This window comes from Panthera pardus, unplaced genomic scaffold (assembly GCF_024362965.1).
Source record: "Panthera pardus isolate Hobbes unplaced genomic scaffold, ASM2436296v1 HiC_scaffold_8, whole genome shotgun sequence".
NCBI classification, from domain to species: Eukaryota; Metazoa; Chordata; class Mammalia; order Carnivora; family Felidae; genus Panthera; species Panthera pardus.
Genome location: NW_026527013.1, coordinates 8,655,195 through 8,679,354, shown reverse-complemented (window position 1 = coordinate 8,679,354; position 24,160 = coordinate 8,655,195). Strand labels below are relative to the sequence as shown.

The window sequence follows — 24,160 nt, the reverse complement described above, 5'->3', positions numbered from 1 at the left end:
TTGGACCAGGGGGAAGATTGGGAGGGATTCACTCATTTCACCAAGAAAAATTTATTGAGGGGCACCTGGGTGGCTCAGCCAGTTAGGCGTCTGACTTCGGCTCAGGTTATGATCTCGCGGTTCGCGGGTTTGAGCCCCGTGTTGGGCTCTGCGTTGACACCTGGGAGCCTGGAGCCTACTTCAGATTCTGTGTGCCCCTCTCTGCCGCTCCCCGCCTTGTGCTCTCTCTGCCTCCGTCTCTCAAAAATACATAGCTTAACGTTTTAAAATATTTATTGAGTAGCTACTATATGCGGGGCTGTTGCTGGGGACACATAGCCCTCGTCCTGCCTTCATAGAGACCCCGGGGGGGCCAGGGGTCTAGGAGCTCACAGCCCAGCCTTAGAGTCTTTGTACTTACCGTACCTTTTGCCTGGAATGTTCTTCCGCAGATAACTGTGTGGCTCTCTCTCCTTCCCCTCCTTCTAAGCTCAGCTGAAGGAATTGAGTGCCTGGGGGACCCCGGCCCCACCAAGTCCCAGATTCCTGTGCTGGCCCCCTCCCCCGTGGGTCTTCCCTCTTCACCCTGTCCTCCCTGCCTGTGAAGGCCGGCACAGATACAGGTGGCCCAAGAAGGCCACCGCACGGACCTTGGTTCCTGCGTGTGCCCTGCGGGTCCTCCTGGCCTCTTGACACACGCTCAGCGTTGTCTCCGATTCCCTGACAATGAGGTACAGAGTGACCCCTGAATGCCGAGCCCCCTGCTCGGCTCTGCACAGCGGCCTTGTGAGGTCCCTTCAGGTACAGATGGGTAAACTGAGGCTCAGAGGCAGGAGTAACTTGTCCAAAGCCCCACAGCAAGGGTGGGACGGGGCGCACATTCTGGATGGGAGGCAGGGTGGACGCGGGTCCCCCAGATGAGGGAGCGGAGGTTGGGGACCAGGGAGCCGGCCAGCCAGGACTTAGACCCTTGGTGGGTGCCAGGGATAGAGAAGGACCTGTGACCCTCATGCTCTGCCGGGAGCAATTCCTTCCATCTGTGCTTAGTGGGGGTTGGGAGGGCCCCAGGCCCAGCTTGGGGGTGGTCCTGGGACCTCTGGGCTGAGATCCGTGGATTCTGAAGCCTAGATTCTCCTGGTCCGTGGCCTGGTTTTTCCCTTCTACAGCCTGGATTTTCGTCTCGGAGAAGGGATTTATTGGCCCGAAGTGGAGTTCTCCGGGCCCCACTGCCCAAGTGTTCGTGTCCCCAGTGGCCCCCTTCTGTCCCCGCAGGACGGTGGCTGCGGAGGTACGGAAGCAGGTGTCCCGGGAGCGCAGTGGCTCCCCCCACTCCAGCAGACGCAGCAGCGGCTCCCTGGGGGTACGTGTTTGGGAGGTGACCCCTCCAGGACCCTGCTCTCTGGCCGACGCGGGACGTGGGGAATCCCCTCTGCCGGGCCTTGGTCACACCCGCCCCTCCCACTAGTGCCCGGAGGGACTGTCCCCGCTCTCTTTCTCTGTGAGTGGGGAGGGTAGTCCCCTCGCTGCAGCCCCGTGGGTGGTCACCCTGAGGTCGCCCCACCTCCTGCTGCCTGGACCACCCAGATGGGGACCGGGCAGGGTTGGGGGATGGGAGGTACTTCCAGCCGCTGGGAGAGGGAGGGAGCCTTAGGAATTGTCTTTCTTTGCTGCAGCCCACATGCCTTTCCTTCCAGCAGAGCCCTGCCCCTCCAGGCACAGGGTGTGATTTCCTGCCTGGAAAGAGGGGCGGGGCAGGCCGCTCTGGGATGCGGGTAGAGAGTCTGAGGTCACTGTCCTCCTTGGCTCCTCACAGCTCCAACACTCTCTATGGCTCCCACCGCCCTCTTACCCGAGCCCAAGCCCACGCTCACCCCCACTCTCAGCCCCCAGGGCGGGGGCCACAGCCACTCTGCTCCAACCCAGGTCCCGCTCACTGAAGTCATTGAGCCCCTGGACTTCGAGGATGTGCTCCTGAGCCGGCCTCCAGATGCCGAACCCGGGCCCCTCCGGGACCTGGCCGAGTTTCCAGCTGATGACCTCGAGCTGCTGTTACAGCCCCGGGAATGCCGGACCACGGAGCCCGGGACCCCCGAGGATGGGTGCGTTCGGCGCCATGCCCTCCTTGTCTGTAACTCAGTTCTGCCTCCATGCCCCTCACCAGCACCCCCTTTCCGTCAAGCTCCAATGGCCCCAAGTTCAACTCCTGGCTCGGCTGTGTGGCCTTGGGTGAGGTACCCTCCCTCTCTGAGCTTCTGTCTCCACTTCTCTATAACAGGCAGGGGGGTACGACCCACCTCAGGCCACTGGAAGGATTAACACTGTGCCCTGCCTCTGTTTACCCTGATTATATTTTGTGCAGAAAGCTGGATGCCCAGGTGAGGGCCGCGGTGGAGATGTACACGGAGGATTGGATCATCGCCCACAGGAGGTGGGTCTGGCTTGGGGGGCAGCTCAGGGGAGAGGGTCAAGAGGCCCGGTCTGAGCCCAGGAGAGCCCGTTGGGCTAGTCCTCCTGTGTGTTGGCCACTGTCCCCACAAGGACGGCCAGACTTCTCCGGTGGATCTTCTCTGGTGTATTGCAGGGGGGGTGTGCCCTTCTCCCTGCTACCCGCCCAGCCCTACCTCCTCCCAGGTACCAGCATCTGAGTGCAGCGTTCAGCCCCATCACCACAGAGACGCAGCGAGAGCGGCAAAAGGGCCTCACCCGCCAGGTCTTTGAGCAGGACACTTCTGGGGATGAGAGGTCCGGCCCAGAGGACTCGGTGAGGGAGCCCCGGGCAGGGGTCACCTTAGGGGTGTGTGTGAGCTCTAGGCCCCAGCTGTCAGTCCCATGTGACGGGAAGTGACCCAAACAGTCTCGACTCCAAAAGGAAACGTATCAGCCCCGTGGGTTAAAAGTTAAGGGTAATAATTATAAACATTTATTAAGTGCTTAGCGTGTACTAAATACTTTCTGCTGGTCCTCATCTTTCATCCCGTGAGGCAGGGCAACACCCGTTTTGCCGATAAGAAACCGAGGCCCAGGGGCGCCTGGGTGGCTCGGTCGGTTAAGCGTCCGACTTCGGCTCAGGTCGCGATCTCGCGGTTCGTGAGTTCGAGCCCCACGTCGGGCCCTGTGCTGAGAGCTCAGAGCCTGGAGCCTGTTTCGGATTCTGTGTCTCCCTCTCTCTGCCCCTCTCTCGCTCACGCTCTGTGTTTCTTTCTCAAAAATAAATATTTTTTTTTAAAAAAAGAGAAAGAAAGGAAGAAACCAAGGCACAGCGCGGTGATTAGGAGAATGTCACTGGCCTGGTGGGTCTTGAGCCGAAATTTTGTCAACCAATATTCACTGGGCTCCTACTTTATGCCAACGATAATCCTACCAAGAATTATTGTTACCGTTTCCATTGTTACTAGTTTTAGATGTAGGTGGGGAAGCTGAGGGCCTTTGAGTTGGGTTCAGGGACACAGGGTCACAGAGCTGAGTGGGAATTTGAACCAGGGTGGTCTGGCTCTGACCACAACCGAGTCTAGGAGGTGAGACAGGGCCCTGAGCCAGTGACAGCTCCAATGGGAAGACCTCTCCCTCCCCTGACAACAGTGAGCAAAGCATCACGGAAGGCTCTCATTGGCCCAACCCAGACATGGCCTTACTTTGCCGCCAATCCCTGGGGCCGGCAGATGTCGTGTTCTGATTGGCCAGATGAGTACGTAAGCTTGGGAGTAGCCTCCTCCAACAATGGTGAAGGAGGGGCGGAAGGTTCTAGAAAGAGGCTTAGCAAAGCCTCACAGTGACCCTTGTAGTGGTAACCCCACCCCATGACCCTCAGCTTTCCCATCCGTTGATTGGGCATGAGGACGCCTCTGAGTGGGGTGGAGGTGCATCCAGCTGGCGCTCAGTGCTTGTGCGTTCTCCCCTGGCAGGATGACCCCCGCCACTCCTCGGGCTCCCTGGATGACACCCCTCGAAGCAGTGGGGCCTCTGGCATCTTCGACCTGAGGAACTTGGCAGCTGACTCATTGCTGCCCTCGCTGCTGGAACGCACAGCCCCTGAAGATGTGGACCGGCGGAACGAGGCCTTGCGGCGACAGCACCGGCCCCGCGCCCTGCTGGCCCTCTACCCAGCACCCGATGAGGTGGGTGCCCACAGGCCCACACGGGCCCCGAGGCCAGTACCCATGCGACTGACCCTATGTGGTATGTTGGTATCCCACCAATGTTCTCTGGTTGCCTACTGTATACCCCCGTTTTTTAAAATTCAGTTCCTTTTATTGGATGCCTACTACATGCCCTTATATTTATCCAGCCAGCATTTATTGGACACCTACCAGACTCCTATATTCATTCAACCAATACTTAATATATGCTGCTGTATAGCCTTCTCTTTAGTCAAACAATCTAATTGGGGTGCCCGGGTGGCTCAGTCCTTTGAGTGTCTGACTCTTGATTTGGGCTCAGGTCATGATCGTGGGATCGAGCCCCATGTTGGGCTCTGTGCTGAGCATGGAGGCCACTTAAGATTCTGTCTCTCTCGGGGGCACCTGGGTGGCTCAGTTAGTTAAGTGTCCGACCTCGGCTCAGATCATGATCTTGTGGTCCATGAGTTTAAGCCCCACATCGGGCTCTGTGCTGACAGCTCGGAGCCTGGAGCCTACTTCTGATTCGGCGTCTCTCTCTCTCTCTCTCTCTCCCTCTCTCCCCCTCTCCCCCTTCCCCACTCACACTCTGTCTCTCAAAAATAAATAAAACATTTAAAAAAAGGTTTCTTTTTAAAGGTTCTCTCTCTTTCCTATGCCTCTCTCCCCTTCTCATGCTCTGTCTCTCAAAAATAATTAAAATTAAAAAAAAAAAACAATTTAATCACACTGGTATTTATTGAGCACCTACTATATATGAGTATATTTATCCAGGTAACATTTATTGGGCACCTAGTGTATACCGTGTATTTTTATTCAGTGGCTTTTATTGTATATATACTCCTTTATTTATCCACCCAGCATTTATTGGGCACTTATTATATACTTCTCTATTCAACCAATAGAGGTATACAATGTTAATTGTATACCTATTGTATAGTCCTTTATTTACAAAAATTTTTTTTTAATGTTTACCCATTTTGGAGAGAGACAGAGAACGTGCATGTGTGCACATGTGAGCCAGGGAGGGGCAGAGAGAGAGGCAGACACAGAATCCGAAGCAGGCTCCAGGCTCTGAGCTGTCAACACAGAGCCTAACTCGGGGCTCGAATCCACGAACCGTGCGATCCTGACCTGAGCCGAAGTCGGACACTCAACCGACTGAGCCACCAGGTGCCCCTATAGTCCTTTATTTAATCAAACAGCATTTCAGCAATTAATGTGTCTCCAGTATCTGTATTTATCCGACCGGCTTTTTTTTTTTTTTTTTTTAAATAATCTCTGTGCCCAACTCAGGGCTTGAACTCGCCTCCCTGAGACTAAGAGTCACATCTGCACTGACCGAGCCAGCCCCTACCAACTAACTTTTATTGGGAACCTAGTATAGACACCTGTGTTTTCATCCAGCCATTTATCAAGTGCTTACTGTATACTCCTACGTTTATTCAACGGTATTTGTCGGGAGCCTAGTATATACCCCTGTGAATGTCCAGGCAGTGTTAATCGAACGTTTTCTGTATACGTCTGTGTTTATCCAACCAACTTTGAGGAGGTGCCTACTGTATACTTCTGTATTTGCTTGACCGACATGAATGGCAAGTCCTGGAGGTCCAGCCATGAACAGGGTAGACTCCGTCCCTGCCCTGTGGAGGAGAGACCCTCCTACCAAGAAATTGCAATCCAGATGGAGTAATGTCATGATGAGTTGCCGGTAATTGGCCCTCACATGGCCCTCTGGGTCCCGGCCGTGTGACATTGTGAACACCGGGACGAGGTCCCTGCTCAGGCCTCAGCGATCAGGGAGGAAGTGCCCGCTAAGCCGCCACCTGGACGATGACAAGGAGGGGAGAAGAAGGGGGTTCCAGCCTGGGGCAATGGGATGTGCCAAAGCACAGAGACAGGAACTGAAAGAAACTTAAGTCAGGTCGGGGGGGCAGAGCTGGCCTCGGGCCCCACGTTCCAAGCCCTTCGTAACGGATGTGTCCCAGCTGCCCTCCCCGGTTCTTGGCAGGATGAGGCCGTGGAACGCTGCAGCCGCCCCGAGCCGCCCCGTGAGCACTTCGGACAGAGGATCTTGGTCAAGTGTCTGTCGCTGAAGTAAGTGTGCTGACCCACGCCTCCCTCCAGACCCGCGAGGCCCCGCGTGGGGTATGGTGCGGGCACACACTTGGGGCCCACTACTCAAGCCAGGCTGTTACCGTGTGCGGCCCTGAGACCCGTGAGGTCATCCGTGTGCTTTGAGGTGGGAAATGACTTCCTTTTCTCGTTATTCAAAGCCACCGGGTCCTTAAGTGCCAACTATGTGCCGGGCTGCGTTCTCAGCCCTGCACACGTACGACCTCCAATCTTCACCGCAACCTTGTGAGGTAGGCGCAGGTGGGGAAACTGAGGCACAGGGTGGAAGTCACTGTGCCCGAGATCACATGACTTAGGAGGCCAGAATCTGGTACTGGCTCTGCCGCGACCCAGGCCAGAGGGGGCGCTGGTGACCCTGGACCTGACTTCTAGCTGACCGAGGCCCCCTCCACATCAGCCCCCCCCCGGGAAGCAGCCAGAAGTGCGTGGGAATTGAGCTGAACAGGATGTGGCCTTGGACCTAAGCCCAGCACTGCCCCTCCCCACCCTGAGTTCCTGCCTGGATGGGGGCAGGAAAGGGAGGCCCTGGTGTGGCCTGAGGCCCGTCCCAAGCAGTAGGGTTGGGAACCAGCTCTTTGAATATCCAGTCATTCAACAAACACTACCTACCGTATCCAGCACCTGTAACCGTGGGATGACCATACAGGGCCCTCTGGGTGGGAGGACAGGGCACACCCAAAGGCTGGGAGATGTCTGGAGAGGGGAAAAATGAGGCCAAGAGGTGGGCGGGACGGAGCCCTGTAGGATTTTGTTTTCAGCACACTGGGGAGCCTCAAATTTTGAGGTTTTTTTTTTTTAATGTTTATTTTTTGAGAGAGAGAGACAGACAGAGTGTGAGTGGGGAAGGGGCGGAGAGAGAGGGAGACACAGAATCTGAAGCAGGCTCCAGGCTCTGAGCTGTCAGCACAGAGCGCGACGTGGGGCTCGAACTCACGATCTGTGAGATCATGACCTGAGCCGAAGTCAGACGCTTAACCGGCTGAGTCACCCAGGCGTCCCTTACATTTTAAGTTTTAAAATGCTTCCTTAGGGCTCGCGTGGTGAGTGGGGGCCAGCAGGGCAGAATAAGACGGGAAGGTGGTTACAGGGACGGTGCAGGCAAGCGAAGTGAGAGCTCAGCCCAGGGGGGTAGAGGACACCCCAGAGAGGGGGGCACAGCGAGGCCCAGGAGGTGAGAATTTCACGATGAGGGGCACTCTCGTGGCAAAAGCTTCCTCCATCCCATCTGAACAAGGGCCATATTTTCGGGGGAAGGGCTCTGTGTGAGTTACTGGGGGGGGGGGGTGGTGGGGGGCTTCATGCCTCAGTTTCCCTATTTGCAAAACGGGACAGGCTTTTCCTGGAAGCCCGTAAGCAGCAATTCTTTGTGGCCCAGTGGAAATTAGATGCCCCCCCACCACGATGCACCAAGGCTGGGCCGGGTCTCAAGAGGGACTGGGGTGTGTGGATGGTACAAGTATTAGGGACAGCCTCTGCCAGAGAGTCCCCGTTCACCGTAGGTTTGAAATCGAAATCGAGCCCATCTTTGGCATCTTGGCCCTGTATGATGTGCGGGAGAAAAAGAAGGTAGGAGCCCCTTTCTTCCCATTCCTACCCCGACCCTCCTCCTTGTTGCACCGCAGTGGGCTTCCTGGAGGTGGTGGCCCAGCTGCTTTTCGTGTCCCCAGATCTCAGAAAACTTCTACTTTGACCTGAACTCGGACTCTGTGAAGGGGCTCCTGCGGGCTCATGGCACCCACCCTGCCATCTCCACGCTGGCCCGCTCTGCCATCTTCTCCGTGACCTACCCCTCACCTGATATCTTCCTGGTCATCAAGGTGCCTGCTGGGGCTGGGCCAGGGGGTGATAATGGTAAACGCCGGATAATGGTAAACGCAGCGTGGGCCCTGTTCTCGTGGAAGAAGATGGCCACGTCATCAAGAAGGGTGATGAGTGTGTTGTGGGGAAAGCACAGGCAGCTGGGCAAGCCCAGAAGAGGCTCCTCACACGACCCAGGTGGGGAGAAATCACAGAGGGCTTCCGTGGAGAGGTGACAGCCAGGCCAAGACCCATGAGTGGGCGGCCTGGGGAGAAACGGCATCCCGGCCCGTGCAGATGAACATTTGAAACTCTTTTTAAGTTGGGAGTTTTTCAGTTTATCAGGGGAAGAAAGACCTAGTTGGCACATCTGTGTGAGATTTTCTGTTTCTAGGAGTGATCTCAAATTTCCTTCCCCAAAACGTTCTATTAGGTTACGCTAACGGCATTATTTGAGCACCTACAGGCAGGCACGGCTCATGGTCGGTCAGGGTACGCAGGGCTTGCCGCCTCTAATCCTTACAACAGCCCCAGGAAGTGGGGGTTGCCGTGGCCCCCCCATTTTACAGACGGGGAAACTGAAGTACACCATGGGTTAGGGACCTGTTCGGGCTCCCATACCCTCCAGGTGGTCAGGACTGGAGTCCAGCCATGCTTGGAGTGGCCTCTGTTTATACTAACAAAAGTATAAACGTAGGGAAGTTACGGAGACGGGGGTTTGGAGTGGGTTCAAAGCATGGGGAGGGGCAGCTGGCGGGGCAAGCCAACTCTTGCTCAATCTCGAGGACAGTGGGAACCATGGGAGGTGTTGGAGCAAAAGTCCTAGCTGGATGGAGTGTCTGAGGGCCCGTGAGGGGTCCAGGTGAGTGGGTGGGAATGGGGTGGGAGGCTGGGGTCCCAGCAGCGCCTCACTGGCCCTGCCGGCCCCCCAGCTGGAGAAGGTGTTGCAGCAGGGGGACATCAGCGAGTGTTGCGAGCCATACATGGTGATGAAGGAGGTGGACACGGCCAAGGTAAGCAGGTGGAGGCTGAGCAGGGTGGCGAAGGGGTCACCGGGCAGGGCGGATCCTGGATTCGGTAGGCCTGGGGCACTGAGCACTTGGCGGCTTGGGGGGGTCTCCGCACAGAACAAAGAGAAGCTGGAGAAGCTGCGCCTGGCAGCCGAGCAGTTCTGCACCCGCCTGGGCCGCTACCGCATGCCCTTCGCCTGGACCGCCGTTCACCTGGCCAACATCGTGAGCAGCGCCTGCCAGACGGACCGCGACTCGGACTCCGAGGGCGGTGAGGAGGCGGGGCTGACGGGCCAGGGGCGGGGCTACCGGGGAGGGGACGATGCGCTCTCTGCTGGCTGGACTTGGTACAACGTTGAGTCCCCGCGTCTCTCTGGCCCTCCTCGCCTCTCTTTCATCTCTGCCGCCTCCATCACTGTCACCACTTCCCCTAGAGCGCCGACCTGCCTGGACTGACCGCCGCCGTCGGGGGCCCCAGGATCGGACGAGTGGTGGGGATGACACCTGCAGCTTCGCCAGCTTCCGCCCAGCCACGCTAACTGTCACCAACTTCTTTAAGCAGGCAGGTGTCATGGCCGTGGGGCTGAGGGAGGGGTGCCCAGGCACAACCCCTGTCACCCCACTGTGGGCGCACAGGCCCCAGGGACCCAGTTTACGCGGGCGTGTCCTGTGCAGGAAGCTGAGCGGCTCAGCGATGAGGACCTCTTCAAGTTCCTGGCTGACATGCGACGCCCATCCTCTCTACTGCGGCGCCTGCGGCCCGTGACTGGTGCGTGCCACACCTCCTAAATGAGAGGTGTCACTTTCACGCAGTCACTCAACAAACCCACACTGAGTACCTGCTGTGCCAGGCCCTGGAGACCTCGCGGTGACCATGATACACAAATCCCTGACTTCAGGGATCCCTAATGGGAGTCAGACAAGAAACATAATAAGACAGATCGTGTGTCAAATGGGGGACATGGTGGCGGTGGGGACCTGGGTCCCCAGGGCAGAGGTGATCAAACGCAAGGGCAAGGTACAGCAATTGAGGATGACCGCTGGCCTTAGCACCTGAAGGACAGCCACTAGGGGGCGTAATGGAAAAGCCAGAGCTCTGATCCTGAAGCCCGGACAGGGTGGGGCTGGGCTGGGAGGCTTCCAGGCAGGTGCAAACCCCCTACTCCCTCCCCAGCCCAGCTCAAGATCGACATCTCCCCGGCTCCCGAGAACCCGCACTTCTGCCTCTCCCCGGAGCTGCTTCATGTCAAGCCCTACCCAGACCCCAGGGGCCGGCCCACCAAGGAGATCTTGGAGTTCCCCGCCCGTGAGGTCTACGCCCCCCATACCAGCTACAGGTACAACCTCCAGGGCCCAGCTGGGCACGTGAATGGGGGTATCCGTGCATCCTGCAAAGCAAGGTACCTTTTCTCCCAGACGCACAGAGACACGTAGAGTGAGATGGCACTACTCCGCTTTAATGGGGGGGGGGGGGGGGGGCGGTGTGTAAGCATGAAGGATCACATGTCCTGCCTCCACCCCTCCACGACGGGGCCATGTCCTCTGCCTGTGTCCCCGCCTGTTTCTGTCTCTGCTCCGTGGCCAGAAGCACCCTGGCCGACCCCAGTGGACAGGCAGCTCCTTGTGCAGGGGCCACATGGGGCACGGAAGGAAGCGTCCTTCGGTTGTGTGACTGGTTCTCAGTTCCACGCAGGCAGGCTCAGGCTGGAAGTGCCGCCGTGTGGAGTCTGGGTGGGGGGGGGGGTGGGGAGGGAGATCAGGCTCAGCCCAGGCAAAGGGGTCCCCACCCAGCTGCCCCGAGCACCTGCCGTCAGGCTGCCCTGTGCGTCCAGCCCCCTCCAGGCTCACCTCTCCTGGATCTGGCGCAGCCGGTGCTGCAGTGCTGCCAGTTCCTGCCTCTGTCGCTGCACGTGGCCTGTGAGGGCCCACACGATGTGGCTCTGCTTGTCAGCGTGGGCCTGTGGGGTCAGGACGGAACCCTCAGCCGGGGCCGCCCCACCTCCATCCCCCGACGCCGCCCGGGGCCGTCTGCCCTCTGGCTGTATCCGTGTGACCTGGCCATTCACTGCTACTCTTTGGCCTCCACTTCCCCATCTGTTAAATGGGGATGAAATGGGACTTGTTATACTATGTTATACTTGTTATAAGTATGATATGGGTTATCAAAAGGCAGGGCTGGGTAGCTACTGGGCGCTCGAGACACAGACCCGGTTACTCTTAACTGTATACATTTATTGAGTCACTTCCATGTCCCCTGTCCCATGCGGAGCGTTTTGTCTGTATTGAGTCCCTGTCTCCACTTTGAGACGTCAGTTGTCACGCTTATTTGCAAGTGGGGAAACTGAGGCATGGGAGGGGACAGGGGTTTTGCCCAGGGTCATATAGGTGGGAGGCCATGGCACCGGGAGACGGACCTGGGGATAGCTCGGGGACTCAAGGCTCAGAAGCAAGCTCTGCCTGGGAAATCAGAGTCCCAGCTCCACCAGGGCTGGGAGCCTCTTACCTTCAAGGCCTCAAACTCTTGTTGGGCATGACCCAGCCAAGCGCCCCTCAGCTGGCCTTCCAGCCGCAGCATGCTCTCCCGCAGCGCCCGCTGTCCCTGCGCCGCCTCCCCTAGAGCCTGGGCTGTGGCCTCTGCTTGGAGCTTTAGGGCATCCTCTTCCATCTGATCGATAAATAGTGGATGTTAGTAGGATGATCAACTTGCCTTTGTTTGCCTGGGACTTGCCCAATTTTAACACTGGAAGTCCTGTGTTCCTGGGACCCCCTCAATCTTGGGCAAACCCAGACAGTCGGTTACCTTAGGCACTTGTGCTGCAAACTCCTATCTACCCCACAGTGCCCCAGGTGAAGTGCCCACCTGCATCTCCAACAGGCTTGTGCGTAGCTCCTGGGCTGCATCCCGGCCCCGGCTGACCTCCTGCCCCAGAAGCCCCAGTGCCTGGCCATAGAGGCCCACGCTGTGCCCAGCCTTTGTCAGCCGTGCCTCTGTGGCCCTGTAGACGCTGTTGAGGGCCTGACCCAGCTGCAGGGTCCCGTGGAAGAGCAGGGTCAGCTCCTCATGTTGTGCTGGCTCCAGGCTCCCCACGGGAGCTGCAGACGAGGGCCAGGGCTCGGTGGCCAGGGCACACAGCAGGCACAGTGCGAGCACGGGCATGGCTGAGGCTCTGAGGGTGCGGCCACGGCGCCACTGCCGCCACCTTTTATGCCCTGACACCCCAATAACCCCCGGTCAATCGTTAACCGGCCAGCTGCGTGCCCCGTGTTGTGCAAGGGCCTGGCGGTGGCGCGACCGTTGCATCAGGCGAATGTCCGGCTGGGCCACGCTGAGATCACGCTGGCTGGGGCTTGGGGCCAGGTGTGGACTGGGGGGCGCTGGGAGGGGATAGGCCCGGGCCCCGCGGGGGGGAACCTGAAGCTCTGAGCCTCGGCTTCCCCACCTGTGGAAGGGGTGACGACAGTAACAGGCCAGCAGAAGCGGATGATAATAGTGAGAGTCTTAGCGCCGACGGTTTCCCCGGATGGCTTTTCTGCTGCCGTTATGGTAGCTGACTTGCTCACACCCTTGCCGCAGGCCTGTGATGCTGGGGTCTGCGCTGGCCTGGCTGCAAGCTGGGGGTGTGGGGCAGGGTACAGGTGTGGCAAAGACTCTCCCGAGGCCATACAGCCTGGCTCCAGGACCCACATGTGCCCCGGAGAAGTGCCAACTGCTGTTTTGCTCCCTGGATGACTGTGGGGCGTGTGCCTCTATTCTACCACCACCCCCCGCCCCGTAAAATGGGAGTAACGTTCATCCCCCCTCCCCCCAACTTCTGATTCTGGCCTCAGTGTCTCCACCTGAGAGGTAGGCCTCATAACCCTAGTGGCTTCTCCCGGGGGAAGGGCAGTCAGGCCCCTGAGCCCAGGGAGGGGTGGGTCAGCCCAGGTGGCTGCCTGGGCCACTTTTTGGAACCCTGAGCCCGAGCACCCATCTGTCCCTGCTCGGCACCTCCCCACGCCTCATGAGCGCCCCCAAAGTCCCTCTGTGTTCCCACCCTCTGCTGCACTGTCCCCCCACCTATGCTCTAAGGGTGTCCACCTGTCCCCCGCTCTCTGCCAGTCACATCTCCCGCCTGGTGCCCATAACCGCCCGGCCCTCAGTGTCCCAGCTGCGTGGCCACTCTCCCCCTGTGTCCCAGGCCCGGCTTGTGCCAGTAGCCCGGCCTCTCCTGTCCCTCTGATGCCCCCCTGCCCCCGCAGGAACCTGCTGTACGTGTACCCGCACTGCCTCAACTTCAGCAGCCGCCAGGGCTCCGTGCGCAACCTCGCCGTGCGAGTGCAGTATATGGCGGGCGAGGACCCCAGCCAGGCCCTGCCGGTCAGTGGCCAGGCCTGGGGGAGGAGGGCGGGGCGTCCCGGGTGGGCTGTCCCCGGCAGGTCCCTCACACACGCCCTCCCCCAGGTCATCTTTGGCAAGTCGAGCTGCAGCGAATTCACCCGCGAGGCCTTCACACCGGTGGTCTACCACAACAAGTATGCAGGGACGGGACAGGGGACAGGGGACAGGGGCAGAGGAGGGGAGCAGGCCACCTCCAGGAGACCTCGTAGGGGAACCGGAGGCAGGGAGCCGACAGTGGGGCCGGGTGGCACCGGGGTCACACTCACAGGAGGGGGTGGGGAAGGCAAGGGGCCTCCCAGCCCCCAGCAGACCCCCCTGCCAGGTCCCCAGAGTTCTACGAGGAGTTCAAGCTTCGCCTTCCGGCCTGCGTGACCGAGAACCACCACCTGCTGTTCACCTTCTACCACGTCAGCTGCCAGCCCCGGCCAGGCACCGCACTGGAGACCCCCGTGGGCTTTACTGTGAGACCCCCGCCCGCCCTCACCCCCACACCCCCAGCCCGCCTCACCTCTGGCCGGCCCCATCGCTGACCCCTGGCCTCTCCCCAGTGGATCCCGCTGCTGCAGCACGGCCGCCTGAGGACCGGCCCCTTCTGCCTCCCTGTGTCCGTGGACCAGCTCCCGCCCAGCTACTCTGTGCTCACTCCAGACGTACGTGCCCTGGCAGCCGCCCCCCAGTGCCTTGTCCTCTGATGACACCCCAGGCTCCCGTCTCATGGTCCCCCATCCGTGCCCTGCCTTCCTTCCCATCAGTACTCCCGGGATCCTTGTTGTCCTCTGTGACGACCTCCAGGACCCCTCGTCACCCCGCAGTACTGCTTTTGTGTCTCCTGCTCCGTGCGTCCCTCCGTGTCCCCCACTAGCCTTGCCTCGTTACCACCCCCCACCCTGTGGCCTTTGCGCTCACTGTTCCCATTGCCTTTCTGCCCCGGTCCCCCTTTAGCAATCCTGCCTGCCTCTCTGACCACGATCACCCCAGGAGTACCTCCAGGGCCCATCCCCCGCATGAATGCTGTCACCCTCCCACTTACCCTTGAGCTGTCATTAATGCCCTGGGAGCTTCAAGTCCAAGAGCCCATACGCTCTTCCCTGATTCATTCCCTTCAATAATATTCACCCCGGGCCTCCTTTCCTTGTTCCTCCGTTAGTACCCCAGGCTTGCAGCCTACCCAGTGGACCCCCATAGTGCTGCCTCCCATCTGCACCCCCCTGGGCTGGGCAGGGGACCCGGCTGCTCCCCCGGGGGGGCTCTGCTCTGCCCACAGTGTTGCAATGGCTGATCAGTGCGGGAGGGCTGGCCAGTCCCCACCCGGTGCGTTCCTCCCGCAGGTGGCGCTGCCGGGCATGCGCTGGGTGGACGGCCACAAGGGCGTGTTCAGCGTGGAGCTCACTGCTGTGTCCTCTGTGCACCCCCAGGTAGGGGTGGGGGAACCCAGGAGTCCGGCCCTGGAGTTGAGCAACAGCTCCCGCTGACCGGGGAGGCCTGGCCTCGGGCCACGGACGTGACTTCGGTCAACTAGGCCGGGCTCCCAGGGAAGCTGCTGACTCAGCCATGCCAGTGACCATCCCAGCTGGGGCTTTGGCCCTTGGTCGCTCCCCTTCTCTCCTCCCTCCAGCCGGTACCCCTCTCTTTCCTCGTTTATAGTCCGTTCATTGATCTCCGGCCTTGGTCTTTGGCCCACGGAGCACCCCGCATCCCCGCACCCCCGCAACCCCCTACGGTCTTCCCTGACATGGAGCCCTGGCCCCACCCTGCTCACCCCAGCTCCTCCCACCCCCAGGACCCTCACCTGGACAAGTTCTTCACTCTGGTGCACGTCCTGGAGGAAGGGGCCTTCCCGTTCCGCCTCAAGGACACCGTGCTGAGTGAGGGGACTGTGGAGCAGGAGCTTCGGGCCAGCCTAGCCGCACTGCGCCTCGCCAGCCCCCAGCCACTTGTTGCTTTCTCCCACCACGTGCTGGACAAGCTCGTGCATCTGGTCGTGCGGCCTCCAATCATTGGCGGCCAGATCGGTGAGCCCTCAGACCTCAGTTTCCCCATCTGGAAAAAGGCCCCTCAGTCCCCTGGTCCCGGGCGACCTCCTATAGCTCACTTTCCTTTCTGGCCTCAGTTTTCCTTTCTGAAAAGTGGCTCCCAACCCCCCGGGCCCAGAGCAGGTCCACTGTGACCCTTTGGTGGCCACACAACCCCTTGGAAAGGTGGGAGATAAGAGGTTCCTTGGGGGAGGCAGGAGGCCCAGGGCTCTGGAACTTGACCTGTGCTCTGCCCGGCAGTGAACCTAGGTCGTGGGGCCTTCGAAGCAATGGCCCATGTGGTCAGCCTTGTCCACCGGAGCCTAGAGGCTGCCCAGGATGCCCGTGGTCACTGCCCGCTGCTGGCTGCCTATGTCCACTACGCCTTCCGACTGCCTGGCACCGAGCCCAACTTCCCAAGTGGTAAGTGTTGGTGGGAGGCCCTGGGGGGGCAGGAAATATCAGGGAGGAGAGCGTCCCAGTCAGAGGGAATGGCATGTGCAAAGGCCCAGAGGCTGTACAGGCCTTGGCAGGTTTGGGCAGCTTGCAAGAGAGGAGTTGTGGTCTCTGTTGCTTGACTGGTGGCTCATTCAGCTGGTCAACAAGCATCTTCAGTAGCTTGAGGCAGAGACTCAGCTAGGCTGCCCAAGTTTGAACTCCCAGCTCCGCCTCCTACAAACCCTGTGACCTCGGGCAAGTGATTTCACCTCTCGGGGTCTGTTTTCCATTTGTAAAACGAGGATCATAAAGGCAACCCCATCATGGGGCTGCTGGTAATATTAAATGGTACAGTGATCCATATAACATGGGTTCAATAAAGTTGGGTTCTTTTCTGTTTGCTAAGTAATTAGCAATAACCACGAACGCCTCTGAGCACTTACTATGTGCAGGGACTGTTCTCAGTGTGTTTCAGTCTCCCCCAAATCACTACGAGGCGGCAGCCATTATCATACCCATAATCATACCCGTTTACAGGTGAGGATCCCTGGAGGCTCAGAAAGAAAGCAACCTCACCAAAGACGGCTGATTGGGAAGGGGCAGGGGGCCCACGGGACATCAGGGGCAGGGGGCTGACCATATTCCCTCCATCCTCAGGGGCCCCTCCAGTGGCGGTGCAGGCTGCCACGCTGGCCCGTGGCCCTGGCCGCCCCGCTAGCCTCTACCTGGCTCGCTCTAAGAGCATCAGCAGCAGCAACCCGGACCTGGCCGTGGCCCCTGGCTCTGTGGACGACGAGGTCTCCCGCATCCTGGCCAGCAAGGTAGGGTGCGGGGACCCCAGGATCTCTAGCCTCAGTGGCCACTGCCGCCAGGTGGGCGGGTGGAGGATCTTAGTTTTGACAGAGGAACAGAGGACAGAAAACGCCAGACCACCAGCATGGACGAAAGCTTGAGTCTGGGCGGCTGCACGGCTGGTCTGTGGCTGTCACAGCTTGGGAGCTGTGACTCAGACTTTGCCCTGGGCTCCATACTCCGAGGCTGACCCGAGGCTGGGCGGCTGGAGGTTGGCCTGCTTGAAAAAAGCAGCGTGTGCTTAGTGGAGCAGGTGCGTATATGCGTGTACCCCGTGCGCGTGTATACACGAGGGCATATACTCACGTACCCCACGCATGTATATGTGCGCTCCACGCACGTGTGTGCACAGGGAGCGTATGCGCCTGGACCCCACGCACAGACGTGCACACACATTTTCCCGGGTTGCGTGTATGATCCAGGGCAGTGTTCACGCTTGGTGTTTCGTGCTGCTCTCCCTACCTTCTGCCCATGGATTCCACCTCCTACCCGTGTATCTCCAGGGTATCGACCGCTCACACTCCTGGGTGAATTCTGCTTATGCTCCAGGAGGCAGCAAGGCTGTGCTGCGACGGGCACCCCCTTACTGCGGGGCCGACCCCAGACAGGTGCCCTCCCTACCTGCCCCTGCACGTGTGTGACCCTCATCTCAGCATGAGCCCCTCCCACCTTCCTGGCTGTGGCCCACTAACCTAGGGGGGCTGCCTGAAGGAGGCGGCAGACCCCTTCTGCCTTTGCTCAGGGGCTGTAGTGTCAGTGTCGTAGGCATCACAGTCGTCTGAACCAGCCTTTTGCTGCCCTACAGACCACAGCCTCAGGCAGAGACAGAAGGGACTGGGCGGTATGCAAATAGCATGCAAAGGATATGCAAAACCAGCCACTATAACCTCACTGCCTGCACTGCATGGCCTGTACATGTCCTCCTTAATCCACTCTGTTCAGGAGACTCAACTGTCCCCTTGATGTGGCAACCTGAATGATGCCAAAGGGCCAGGACTGACCCTCTGGGCTCTCCCATCCTGTTTCAGGCAGACGGCAGCTCCCCCTACTCTGTCCCTTCCCAGGGATGTGGTGCGGGGAGGGGCTTTGCTTTCAGAGAGACCTGGGTCCTCAGCTCTGGGCCTGCCCTGGGCCCCGGGCTCCGAATTTTCAGATGTGGTAAAGACTCCGGGTAAAGTGTCCAGCTCCGCGGTCTCGAGCCTGGGAACGAGTTAGGGCGTCACAGGCAGGATCTTCTCGGGCTAGGTCTCAGCCCAGCCTGGCCCCCATGCTGCCAGATAGCCTTGGAGACAGACACCGACCGAACACACACACGAGTCTGAGCACAGGGTGTGAAAGCGGGGAAAAGAAACGAACAGAAACGAGGCCACCAGCCTCCTCCTCTCTGTGGTCCGGGGGGGGGGGGGCGGGGGGCTCTCCAGGGAGGTGACATTTTTGCCGGGACCTGAAGGGTGAGACGGAGCCAGTCAGCGAAGGGTGGGTGTTGCGGGTGGAGGAAAAGGCACATGCAAACGCTGGGACCGAGCTCAGAGCCCCTGGCCATGGAGAGCAGGCCGCAGGGGGGGGTTTCCCTGCACACTTGGCCCCAGACCTCGTTCCAGCTCCATGCCCATCACCCAGGCAACCTGCACTGAAGGCAGGCGGGGGACTGCTGGCAGCATGGGACCTTGTAGACAGTCTTCTCCTGAGACTGCTGGAAATCTGGGTTCATGGGCCCTGCCAGCCCCCTCCCAACATCTTTAACTGGGCCTCCCCCAATGCCCTCAGTTCTCTGGGGTGTCAGCTGGGCCTTGGAGACCATCTAGGAAGTGACAAGGTGTAGGAGGGTGTGCACTCCAGGCAGGAGGGGACGCTGAGTCTGGCCTTTGCCAGTGGGTGGCCCATTTAGTGTGTTCTGAGGGGCCAGGGCTCTGCTGGGACTGTGGGAGCTGGGGGTCCCTCGAGTGCCGAGGCCCGTGCAGGTTCCAGGGGTGAGGCCGGCCCCATCTCCGGGCCTCCCTTCTTTGCTAGCGGCCTCACCTCCTGACCAGCAAAGGAGGAGGGGAGCATGGGTCCCCATCCCCATTTCACAGATGGGGGCACCGAGGCCGTGCGAGGCTGCAAGCAAGGCTCAAACAGGGCCGGGCCCGGAACCCAGGGCTCTCGGCTGCTCCCGCTGTGCCTCACCAGCACCTCCTCTCATCTCTGTCCTGTTCTTTTCCTCTTCTGTCTCCTCTGTCCTCGCTTTGACCCCAGGTCTATACTCCACTCCACTGTCTACACCCTCTCCTCCACCGCGGTGCCCTTCTCCATCCACCCCGACCTCCCCGAGTCTCTCGGACCGCACCCTCCCTCTTCACCGTGTCCACCCCGCACCCCATTCCTTCTGCCGCCTTCGCCCATGCTGGGTGTGTGCCCGTGTCCCGTCCACCCTCGCCGAAGGGCTCCTGTCCCCATTCTCGCCTCTCCCGTCCACCCTGCTGGGCACTGCCTTCTCTGTCTTCACTATGCTTCTCTTCCCCTCCATCACCCACCTTTATCGTTGTTACCTCTGCTCTCGCATCCATGCCGCCTCGGCCCATCTACACGGACTCGCCTGTCCCCCGTCCATACTGCCTACATCCTCACTGACCCCCCCGGCCATCCCATCCTAGGCCATCGACTGCAGCTCTAGCCGAACTTCTTTCTACCTCGAGGGCTCCTCCTTGGCCCCACCGGCCACCCAGCCGAGACCCACTGTGCAGAAGGTAGTGGGAGGGAGGGGGCGGGTGACACAGCGTTGGCCCCAGAGCGCCTTGTCTCCCCCGAAGCCCAGCAGGGTCTAGAAGGCCCAGGGAAAGGGCATGCTGACTCCTTCTGCTCCCTCTCCTCCTGCATGGTCTCCGGCTACACTAACCCCAAGCCATGCAGCTGCATCCCATCCCGGTCACGCCCCCTCCCCCCCCACCCCGAGGAGGGAATGGGGCGGGCCCCTCAGCTCCCTGTGACCCTTGCCCCTGCCCCCAGCTGCTTCACGAGGAGCTGGCCCTGCAGTGGGTGGTCAGCGGCAGCGCCGTGCGAGAGACGGTCCTGCAACATGCCTGGTTCTTCTTCCAGCTTATGGTGAGACACCCTCCTTCCCGCCCGAGGGACACCAGGGGAGGCCCTCTCCTCGGGAAGGAGCCCTCTGAGATTGCCCCCAAGACCCCTGGGAAATGGTCCCAAGAGACCCCCATGCAGTGAGACAGGAGACACCGGAGGGGGATCTCTCCCCAGAGGGAGGCCCCCGGAAGCCCCCTTGGCAGAGAAAAGACCCCTCCCCACCTTCCCTGTGAGATTGTAGAGACCGCTGAGAGACCCCTAACGAGGGAGGAGACCCCTCGCTCTCAAGAGATCTCCCCGGAGAGAGAGGGAATCCCTTGTGATCAGACTTGAGCCTCTGCCCCCAAGCTCTTCTAGAGGTGCCAGGGGGGCCCCCAAACCCCACCCAGGTGGGCTCCCTCAAGTCCCACTCCACAAGTCTTACCTTCTGTCCCACCCCCATACTTAGCCCCAGGAGACCAACTCCAGCCCCTCCCGGGCTCCCTCAGCCTCCCCAACCCTGCCTAGGAGGCACTCAGGCCCCGCCCACTGCCAGCTCAATCCCCACCCAGGACCCGTTAGGGCCACCTCTAGCCCATCCTCCTTGCTGCAAAAGTACCACTCCCAGCCCCTCGAGCCCTGCCCCCTTCTAGTGAGCCCCGCCCCCAGTCCCGTCCCTCAACCCCGCCTCGCTCTCGCCCCGCCCCCAGGTGAAAAGCATGGCCCTGCACCTGCTTCTGGGCCAGCGGCTGGACACGCCCCGCAAGCTTCGCTTCCCTGGGCGCTTCCTGGACGACATCGCGGCCCTCGTGGGCTCTGTGGGCCTGGAAGTCATCACCCGGGTATACAAGGTATGAGGGAAAGGGCCTCAGTGGGAGGGGTCTGCGAGAGGCCGCAGAGCAGGCCAGGCGGGGAACCACGAACCCCCTTTGCCAGATGAGCCTGTTCACTCAGCATCCATTTCTTGAGCACTAACTGTGGGCACAGCCCTGCGCTGGATGCTAGAGACACAGCAGTGAACAAAACAGACCCAAATCTATGTGTTCGTGGAGCTGACGTTTCGAGGAGACTTGGGGGAGGGGAAGGAGCACTTTATGCCCTGTCTGGGGGAAGGGCCTTCCAGGCAGTAGAAACAGCGAGTGCAAAGGCCCTGAGGTAGGATCATGCCTGGGCTGATAGGGGAGCAGTTAGGAGGTAAGTATGGCTGGAGTAGAGTGAGCAAAGGTCAGAATGGGAAGTTGATGAGGGTGGGAAGGCAATAGCACAGATCCATTAGCCCTTACACAGTGCTGGAATACAGTAAGTGCTCAATAAATGGACATCGATGTTCTCAGACCTTGATGATTGTCCAGGTCCTGGATCACTAATTCCGGTGTTCACAGGAGCTGGGCAGGAAATAATTATGATAATAGTAGCAATATTGGGCATTTGAGTGCTTACTGTGTATCTTAAACACGTTAGATGGATCATATTAAATTCTCCCAACTACCCCCGTGAAGTCAGTATTATTGTTGCCTCCATTTTACTGATGGGGAAACTGAGGCAGAGAATGACTGGTCACAAGCCGATACCACCTAACTGAGAAGGGGCAGAATGGGGATTTGAACCCAAGCCACCATCTCCAAAGCCCACGCCCTCACCACCTGGGGAGAGTGAGGCTTCTGATGGCCTAGAGGGCATGTACCCATTAGCTGTGGCCAGGACGCATGACTTTTAAGGAAAAATGGGACTTCTGGATTTGATAAGGAACGTTCCAGATTTTTGAAATGCTGGCCCAACCCAAGTCAGCCCTTGTGCAATCTCCCGCGACCTCTGGGCTGGTCTCAAAGTTCTCGACCTTGTTCCACTGGGGCCTCCCCAGGGGCTATCTTCCCAGGGGCTGACCCAGATTGTGAGGAAATGTCCCTCGGAAAGGGCTGCAGAGAACAGCAGCCCCGAGAGGCAGCATCGTCCCAGCTGCCAGGGAGGCATCAGTGATGGGCCCCAGTGGTTTCATTGCTTTATTTGACATTTTCTCGAGCACTGACTGTGTCAGGCTCAGCGCACAATGAAGACCCAGTCTCTGTCCCCACCGTGGACTCGGAGCTAAGGCAGGTTTGTTTTGTGTTTTGGGGCTGCAGGAAAGTGAGGGCCACCGAGGCTACCTTGTGAAGCCACAGAGTGGCTCATGAGAGCACGAGGGCAGAGCAAGCATCAGCCAGGAGCAGCCTTCTTGCTGTTCCTTACATTTTCCAGGCACCTCCTGCCCCAGGGCCTTTGCACTTACTGTGTTCTGGGCTCCGGATGCCTTTCTCCTCTTGGCTTTCTCTTGTCTTTGGGGCTTCTCTCGAAACAGCACCCTGTTCAGTTTCCTTCAGAGCACATGGGAGTATCTCCAAGTCTTCTATTTATTGTCTGCCTCCCCCCACCCAAGACTGTGAGTTGGACAGGCAGCAGGGACCATGTCTGTCTGGTTCGCAGGACTTGTCACATGGTAGATGCTCCCCGTATGCTTCTTAAAATGATTGCTGGGAGTGTACCAAGTAGGGCAGAGGTTCATTTGCCCAAACATAATCACAAGTGGTTTCAATGTGACCAAAGTTGATTTCTGAGCATAGGTGGGTTGCAGGGGGTTCCACAGGGTGGGCCTGGCTGGCCATTGCGGTTCAACGTGGTACCTGCCCCATGATGTGTGACAAGGGGGTGGGAACAGGAGGACCTGTCCCTTCTGTTTAAGCGACCGTATCGCTGCTTCCCAAACCCCTTTGGCCAGGATGTGGTCACATGGTTATCCCCAGCTACACGGGAGGCTGGGAAATGTAGTCTTTACCCAGCTCTGAACTCTGAAGGAAGATTCCAGTACTCTGAGAGGGGAGAGGATTTGAGGGGAGTCAGCAGCCAGTTTCTGCCATCCATGTTGTGTTATTGAAATCGAATGAAAGGAAAAATAACAGGGTTCTTTGAAAAAAGAATTTTTAACATTTATTTTTGAGAGTGAGGGGTGGAGGGGCAGAGAGAGGGGGACAGAGGATCCAAAGCAGGCTTCACACTGTGAGTGCAGAACCCGATGCAGGGCTTGAACCCATGAGAACCGTGGGATCATGACCTGAGCTGAGATCAAGAGTCTGAGCCACCCAGGCGTCCCTCTTTTTTTTTTTTAAGATGACTTTACTATATATATATATATACATATACATATATATATATATATATATATATATATATATATATATATCTTTTTTAAAAATGTTTACTAGTTTTTGAGAGACAGGATGTGAGCAGGGGAGGGACAGAGAGAGAGGGAGACACAGAATCTGAAGCAGGATCCGGGCTCTGAGCTGTCAGCACAGAGCCTGATGCAGGGCTCGAACCCACGAACTGTGAGACTGTGACCTGAGCTGAAGTCAGAAGTTCAACTGACTGAGCCACCCAGGTGCCCCTTTTTTATTTTATTTTTTAAAGTTAATTTGCTTACTTTTGAGGGAGAGAGAGAGGGAGTGGCAGAGAGAGAGGGGTAGAGAGAATCCCAGGGAGGCTCTGTGCTGTCAGTGCAGAGCCTGACGTGGGGTTCGAACTCACAAACTGTAAGACCACGACCTGAGCCGAAGTCAGGAGTCAGGCGCTTAACCAACTGAGCCACCCGGGTGCCCTGAAAACAGTGCTCTGAACAGAGTCCCGAGGAGTGTAGACACATAACCGTGGGGCCCGGAAGGGACAGTCAGAGGAGGACAACCCAGAAATGAAGGCACGTCAAGAAGCCCCAAGGCCGTGGTGCAGTGAGGCGGGTCCTGGAGGTCCCTGGTGGCCCAGTGTGGAGACTGAGGCCCGATGGGACACGTGGGCTTGGGCTGACAGACCCTGTGCCCCCAGGACGCGGAGCTGGCCGAGCGCCTCAACGCCAGCCTGGCCTTCTTCCTCAGCGATCTGCTGTCCCTGGCGGACCGAGGCTTCGTCTTCAGCCTGGTCCGAGCCCACTACAAGCAGGTAGGGGCGGACCCGGCGGGAACAGCACACCCGCAGGTGACAGGGCAGGGCGGTGGGCGTGGCGGGCCGAGCAACGTAACCCACCGACCCCCTACCCCGCAGGTGGCCACGCGGCTGCAGTCGGCCCCCAACCCAGCGTTGCTGCTGACCCTGCGCATGGACTTCACCCGCATCCTGTGCAGCCACGAGCACTACGTGACCCTCAACCTCCCCTGCTGCCCCCTGTCGCCTCCGGCCTCGCCCTCGCCCTCTGTATCCTCCACCACCTCCCAGGTGGGCTGGCCTCTCTTCTGGCTCCTCCCCTTGACCTGTGACCTCTCGCCTGAACCCGTCTTCTGTGGGTCCCTCAGTCGTCCGCTTCACAGTGGGCCGCTGCCCGGGGGCCTGACCCCTTACCTCTGACCCTTCACCTCTGCCCTTCCTTCTTGCCAATTTCTCGGG

General features: G+C 59.2%; 2 protein-coding genes across 8 annotated transcripts in view; one reads left to right on the top strand and one right to left on the bottom strand.

The window, feature by feature from the left end:
* The window catches only part of DOCK6 (dedicator of cytokinesis 6), a 43,257-nt gene that overhangs the window by 5,496 nt on the left and 13,601 nt on the right, over nucleotides 1–24,160 (top strand). For 2 of the 7 annotated variants that reach the window (XR_008420674.1, XM_053898484.1), the window contains exons 2-28: nucleotides 1,252–1,339; nucleotides 1,903–2,078; nucleotides 2,339–2,407; nucleotides 2,611–2,740; nucleotides 3,882–4,094; nucleotides 6,106–6,191; nucleotides 7,730–7,796; nucleotides 7,898–8,047; nucleotides 8,960–9,040; nucleotides 9,155–9,308; nucleotides 9,472–9,603; nucleotides 9,717–9,806; nucleotides 10,212–10,374; nucleotides 13,277–13,394; nucleotides 13,479–13,549; nucleotides 13,738–13,876; nucleotides 13,964–14,065; nucleotides 14,744–14,830; nucleotides 15,196–15,427; nucleotides 15,689–15,850; nucleotides 16,523–16,686; nucleotides 17,221–17,325; nucleotides 19,351–19,443; nucleotides 19,703–19,798; nucleotides 20,467–20,607; nucleotides 23,606–23,719; nucleotides 23,822–23,992. Coding sequence is in view for 5 of the 7 variants with exons in the window: in XM_053898484.1 (XP_053754459.1) it covers nucleotides 1,252–1,339; nucleotides 1,903–2,078; nucleotides 2,339–2,407; nucleotides 2,611–2,740; nucleotides 3,882–4,094; nucleotides 6,106–6,191; nucleotides 7,730–7,796; nucleotides 7,898–8,047; nucleotides 8,960–9,040; nucleotides 9,155–9,308; nucleotides 9,472–9,603; nucleotides 9,717–9,806; nucleotides 10,212–10,374; nucleotides 13,277–13,394; nucleotides 13,479–13,549; nucleotides 13,738–13,876; nucleotides 13,964–14,065; nucleotides 14,744–14,830; nucleotides 15,196–15,427; nucleotides 15,689–15,850; nucleotides 16,523–16,686; nucleotides 17,221–17,325; nucleotides 19,351–19,443; nucleotides 19,703–19,798; nucleotides 20,467–20,607; nucleotides 23,606–23,719; nucleotides 23,822–23,992 (3,394 nt within the window). In the remaining 2 variants the exon portion in view is untranslated. The other 5 variants (XM_053898486.1, XM_053898485.1, XM_053898487.1 and 2 more) reach the window with 5 other exon arrangements.
* ANGPTL8 (angiopoietin like 8) lies at nucleotides 10,513–12,195 on the bottom strand. Its single transcript, XM_019427686.2, has 4 exons — nucleotides 11,898–12,195; nucleotides 11,541–11,702; nucleotides 10,886–10,995; nucleotides 10,513–10,764 (listed from the first exon to the last, which is right to left on the bottom strand). Exons 1-4 carry the CDS (start codon nucleotides 12,192–12,194, stop codon nucleotides 10,737–10,739), a joined length of 597 nt encoding a protein of 198 aa, XP_019283231.1. The 5' UTR covers nucleotide 12,195; the 3' UTR covers nucleotides 10,513–10,736.

Excerpts from the sequence above, each read along its gene's own strand:
- ANGPTL8 (XM_019427686.2), bottom strand. The coding sequence starts at position 12,194 with ATGCCCGTGCTCGCACTGTGCCTGCTGTGTGCCCTGGCCACCGAGCCC. Across the intron at positions 11,703-11,897 it reads CAAGCCTGTTGGAGATGCAG|ATGGAAGAGGATGCCCTAAA; the intron begins GTGGGCACTTCA and ends TTTATCGATCAG. Across the intron at positions 10,996-11,540 it reads AAGAGTTTGAGGCCTTGAAG|GCCCACGCTGACAAGCAGAG; the intron begins GTAAGAGGCTCC and ends CTGACCCCACAG.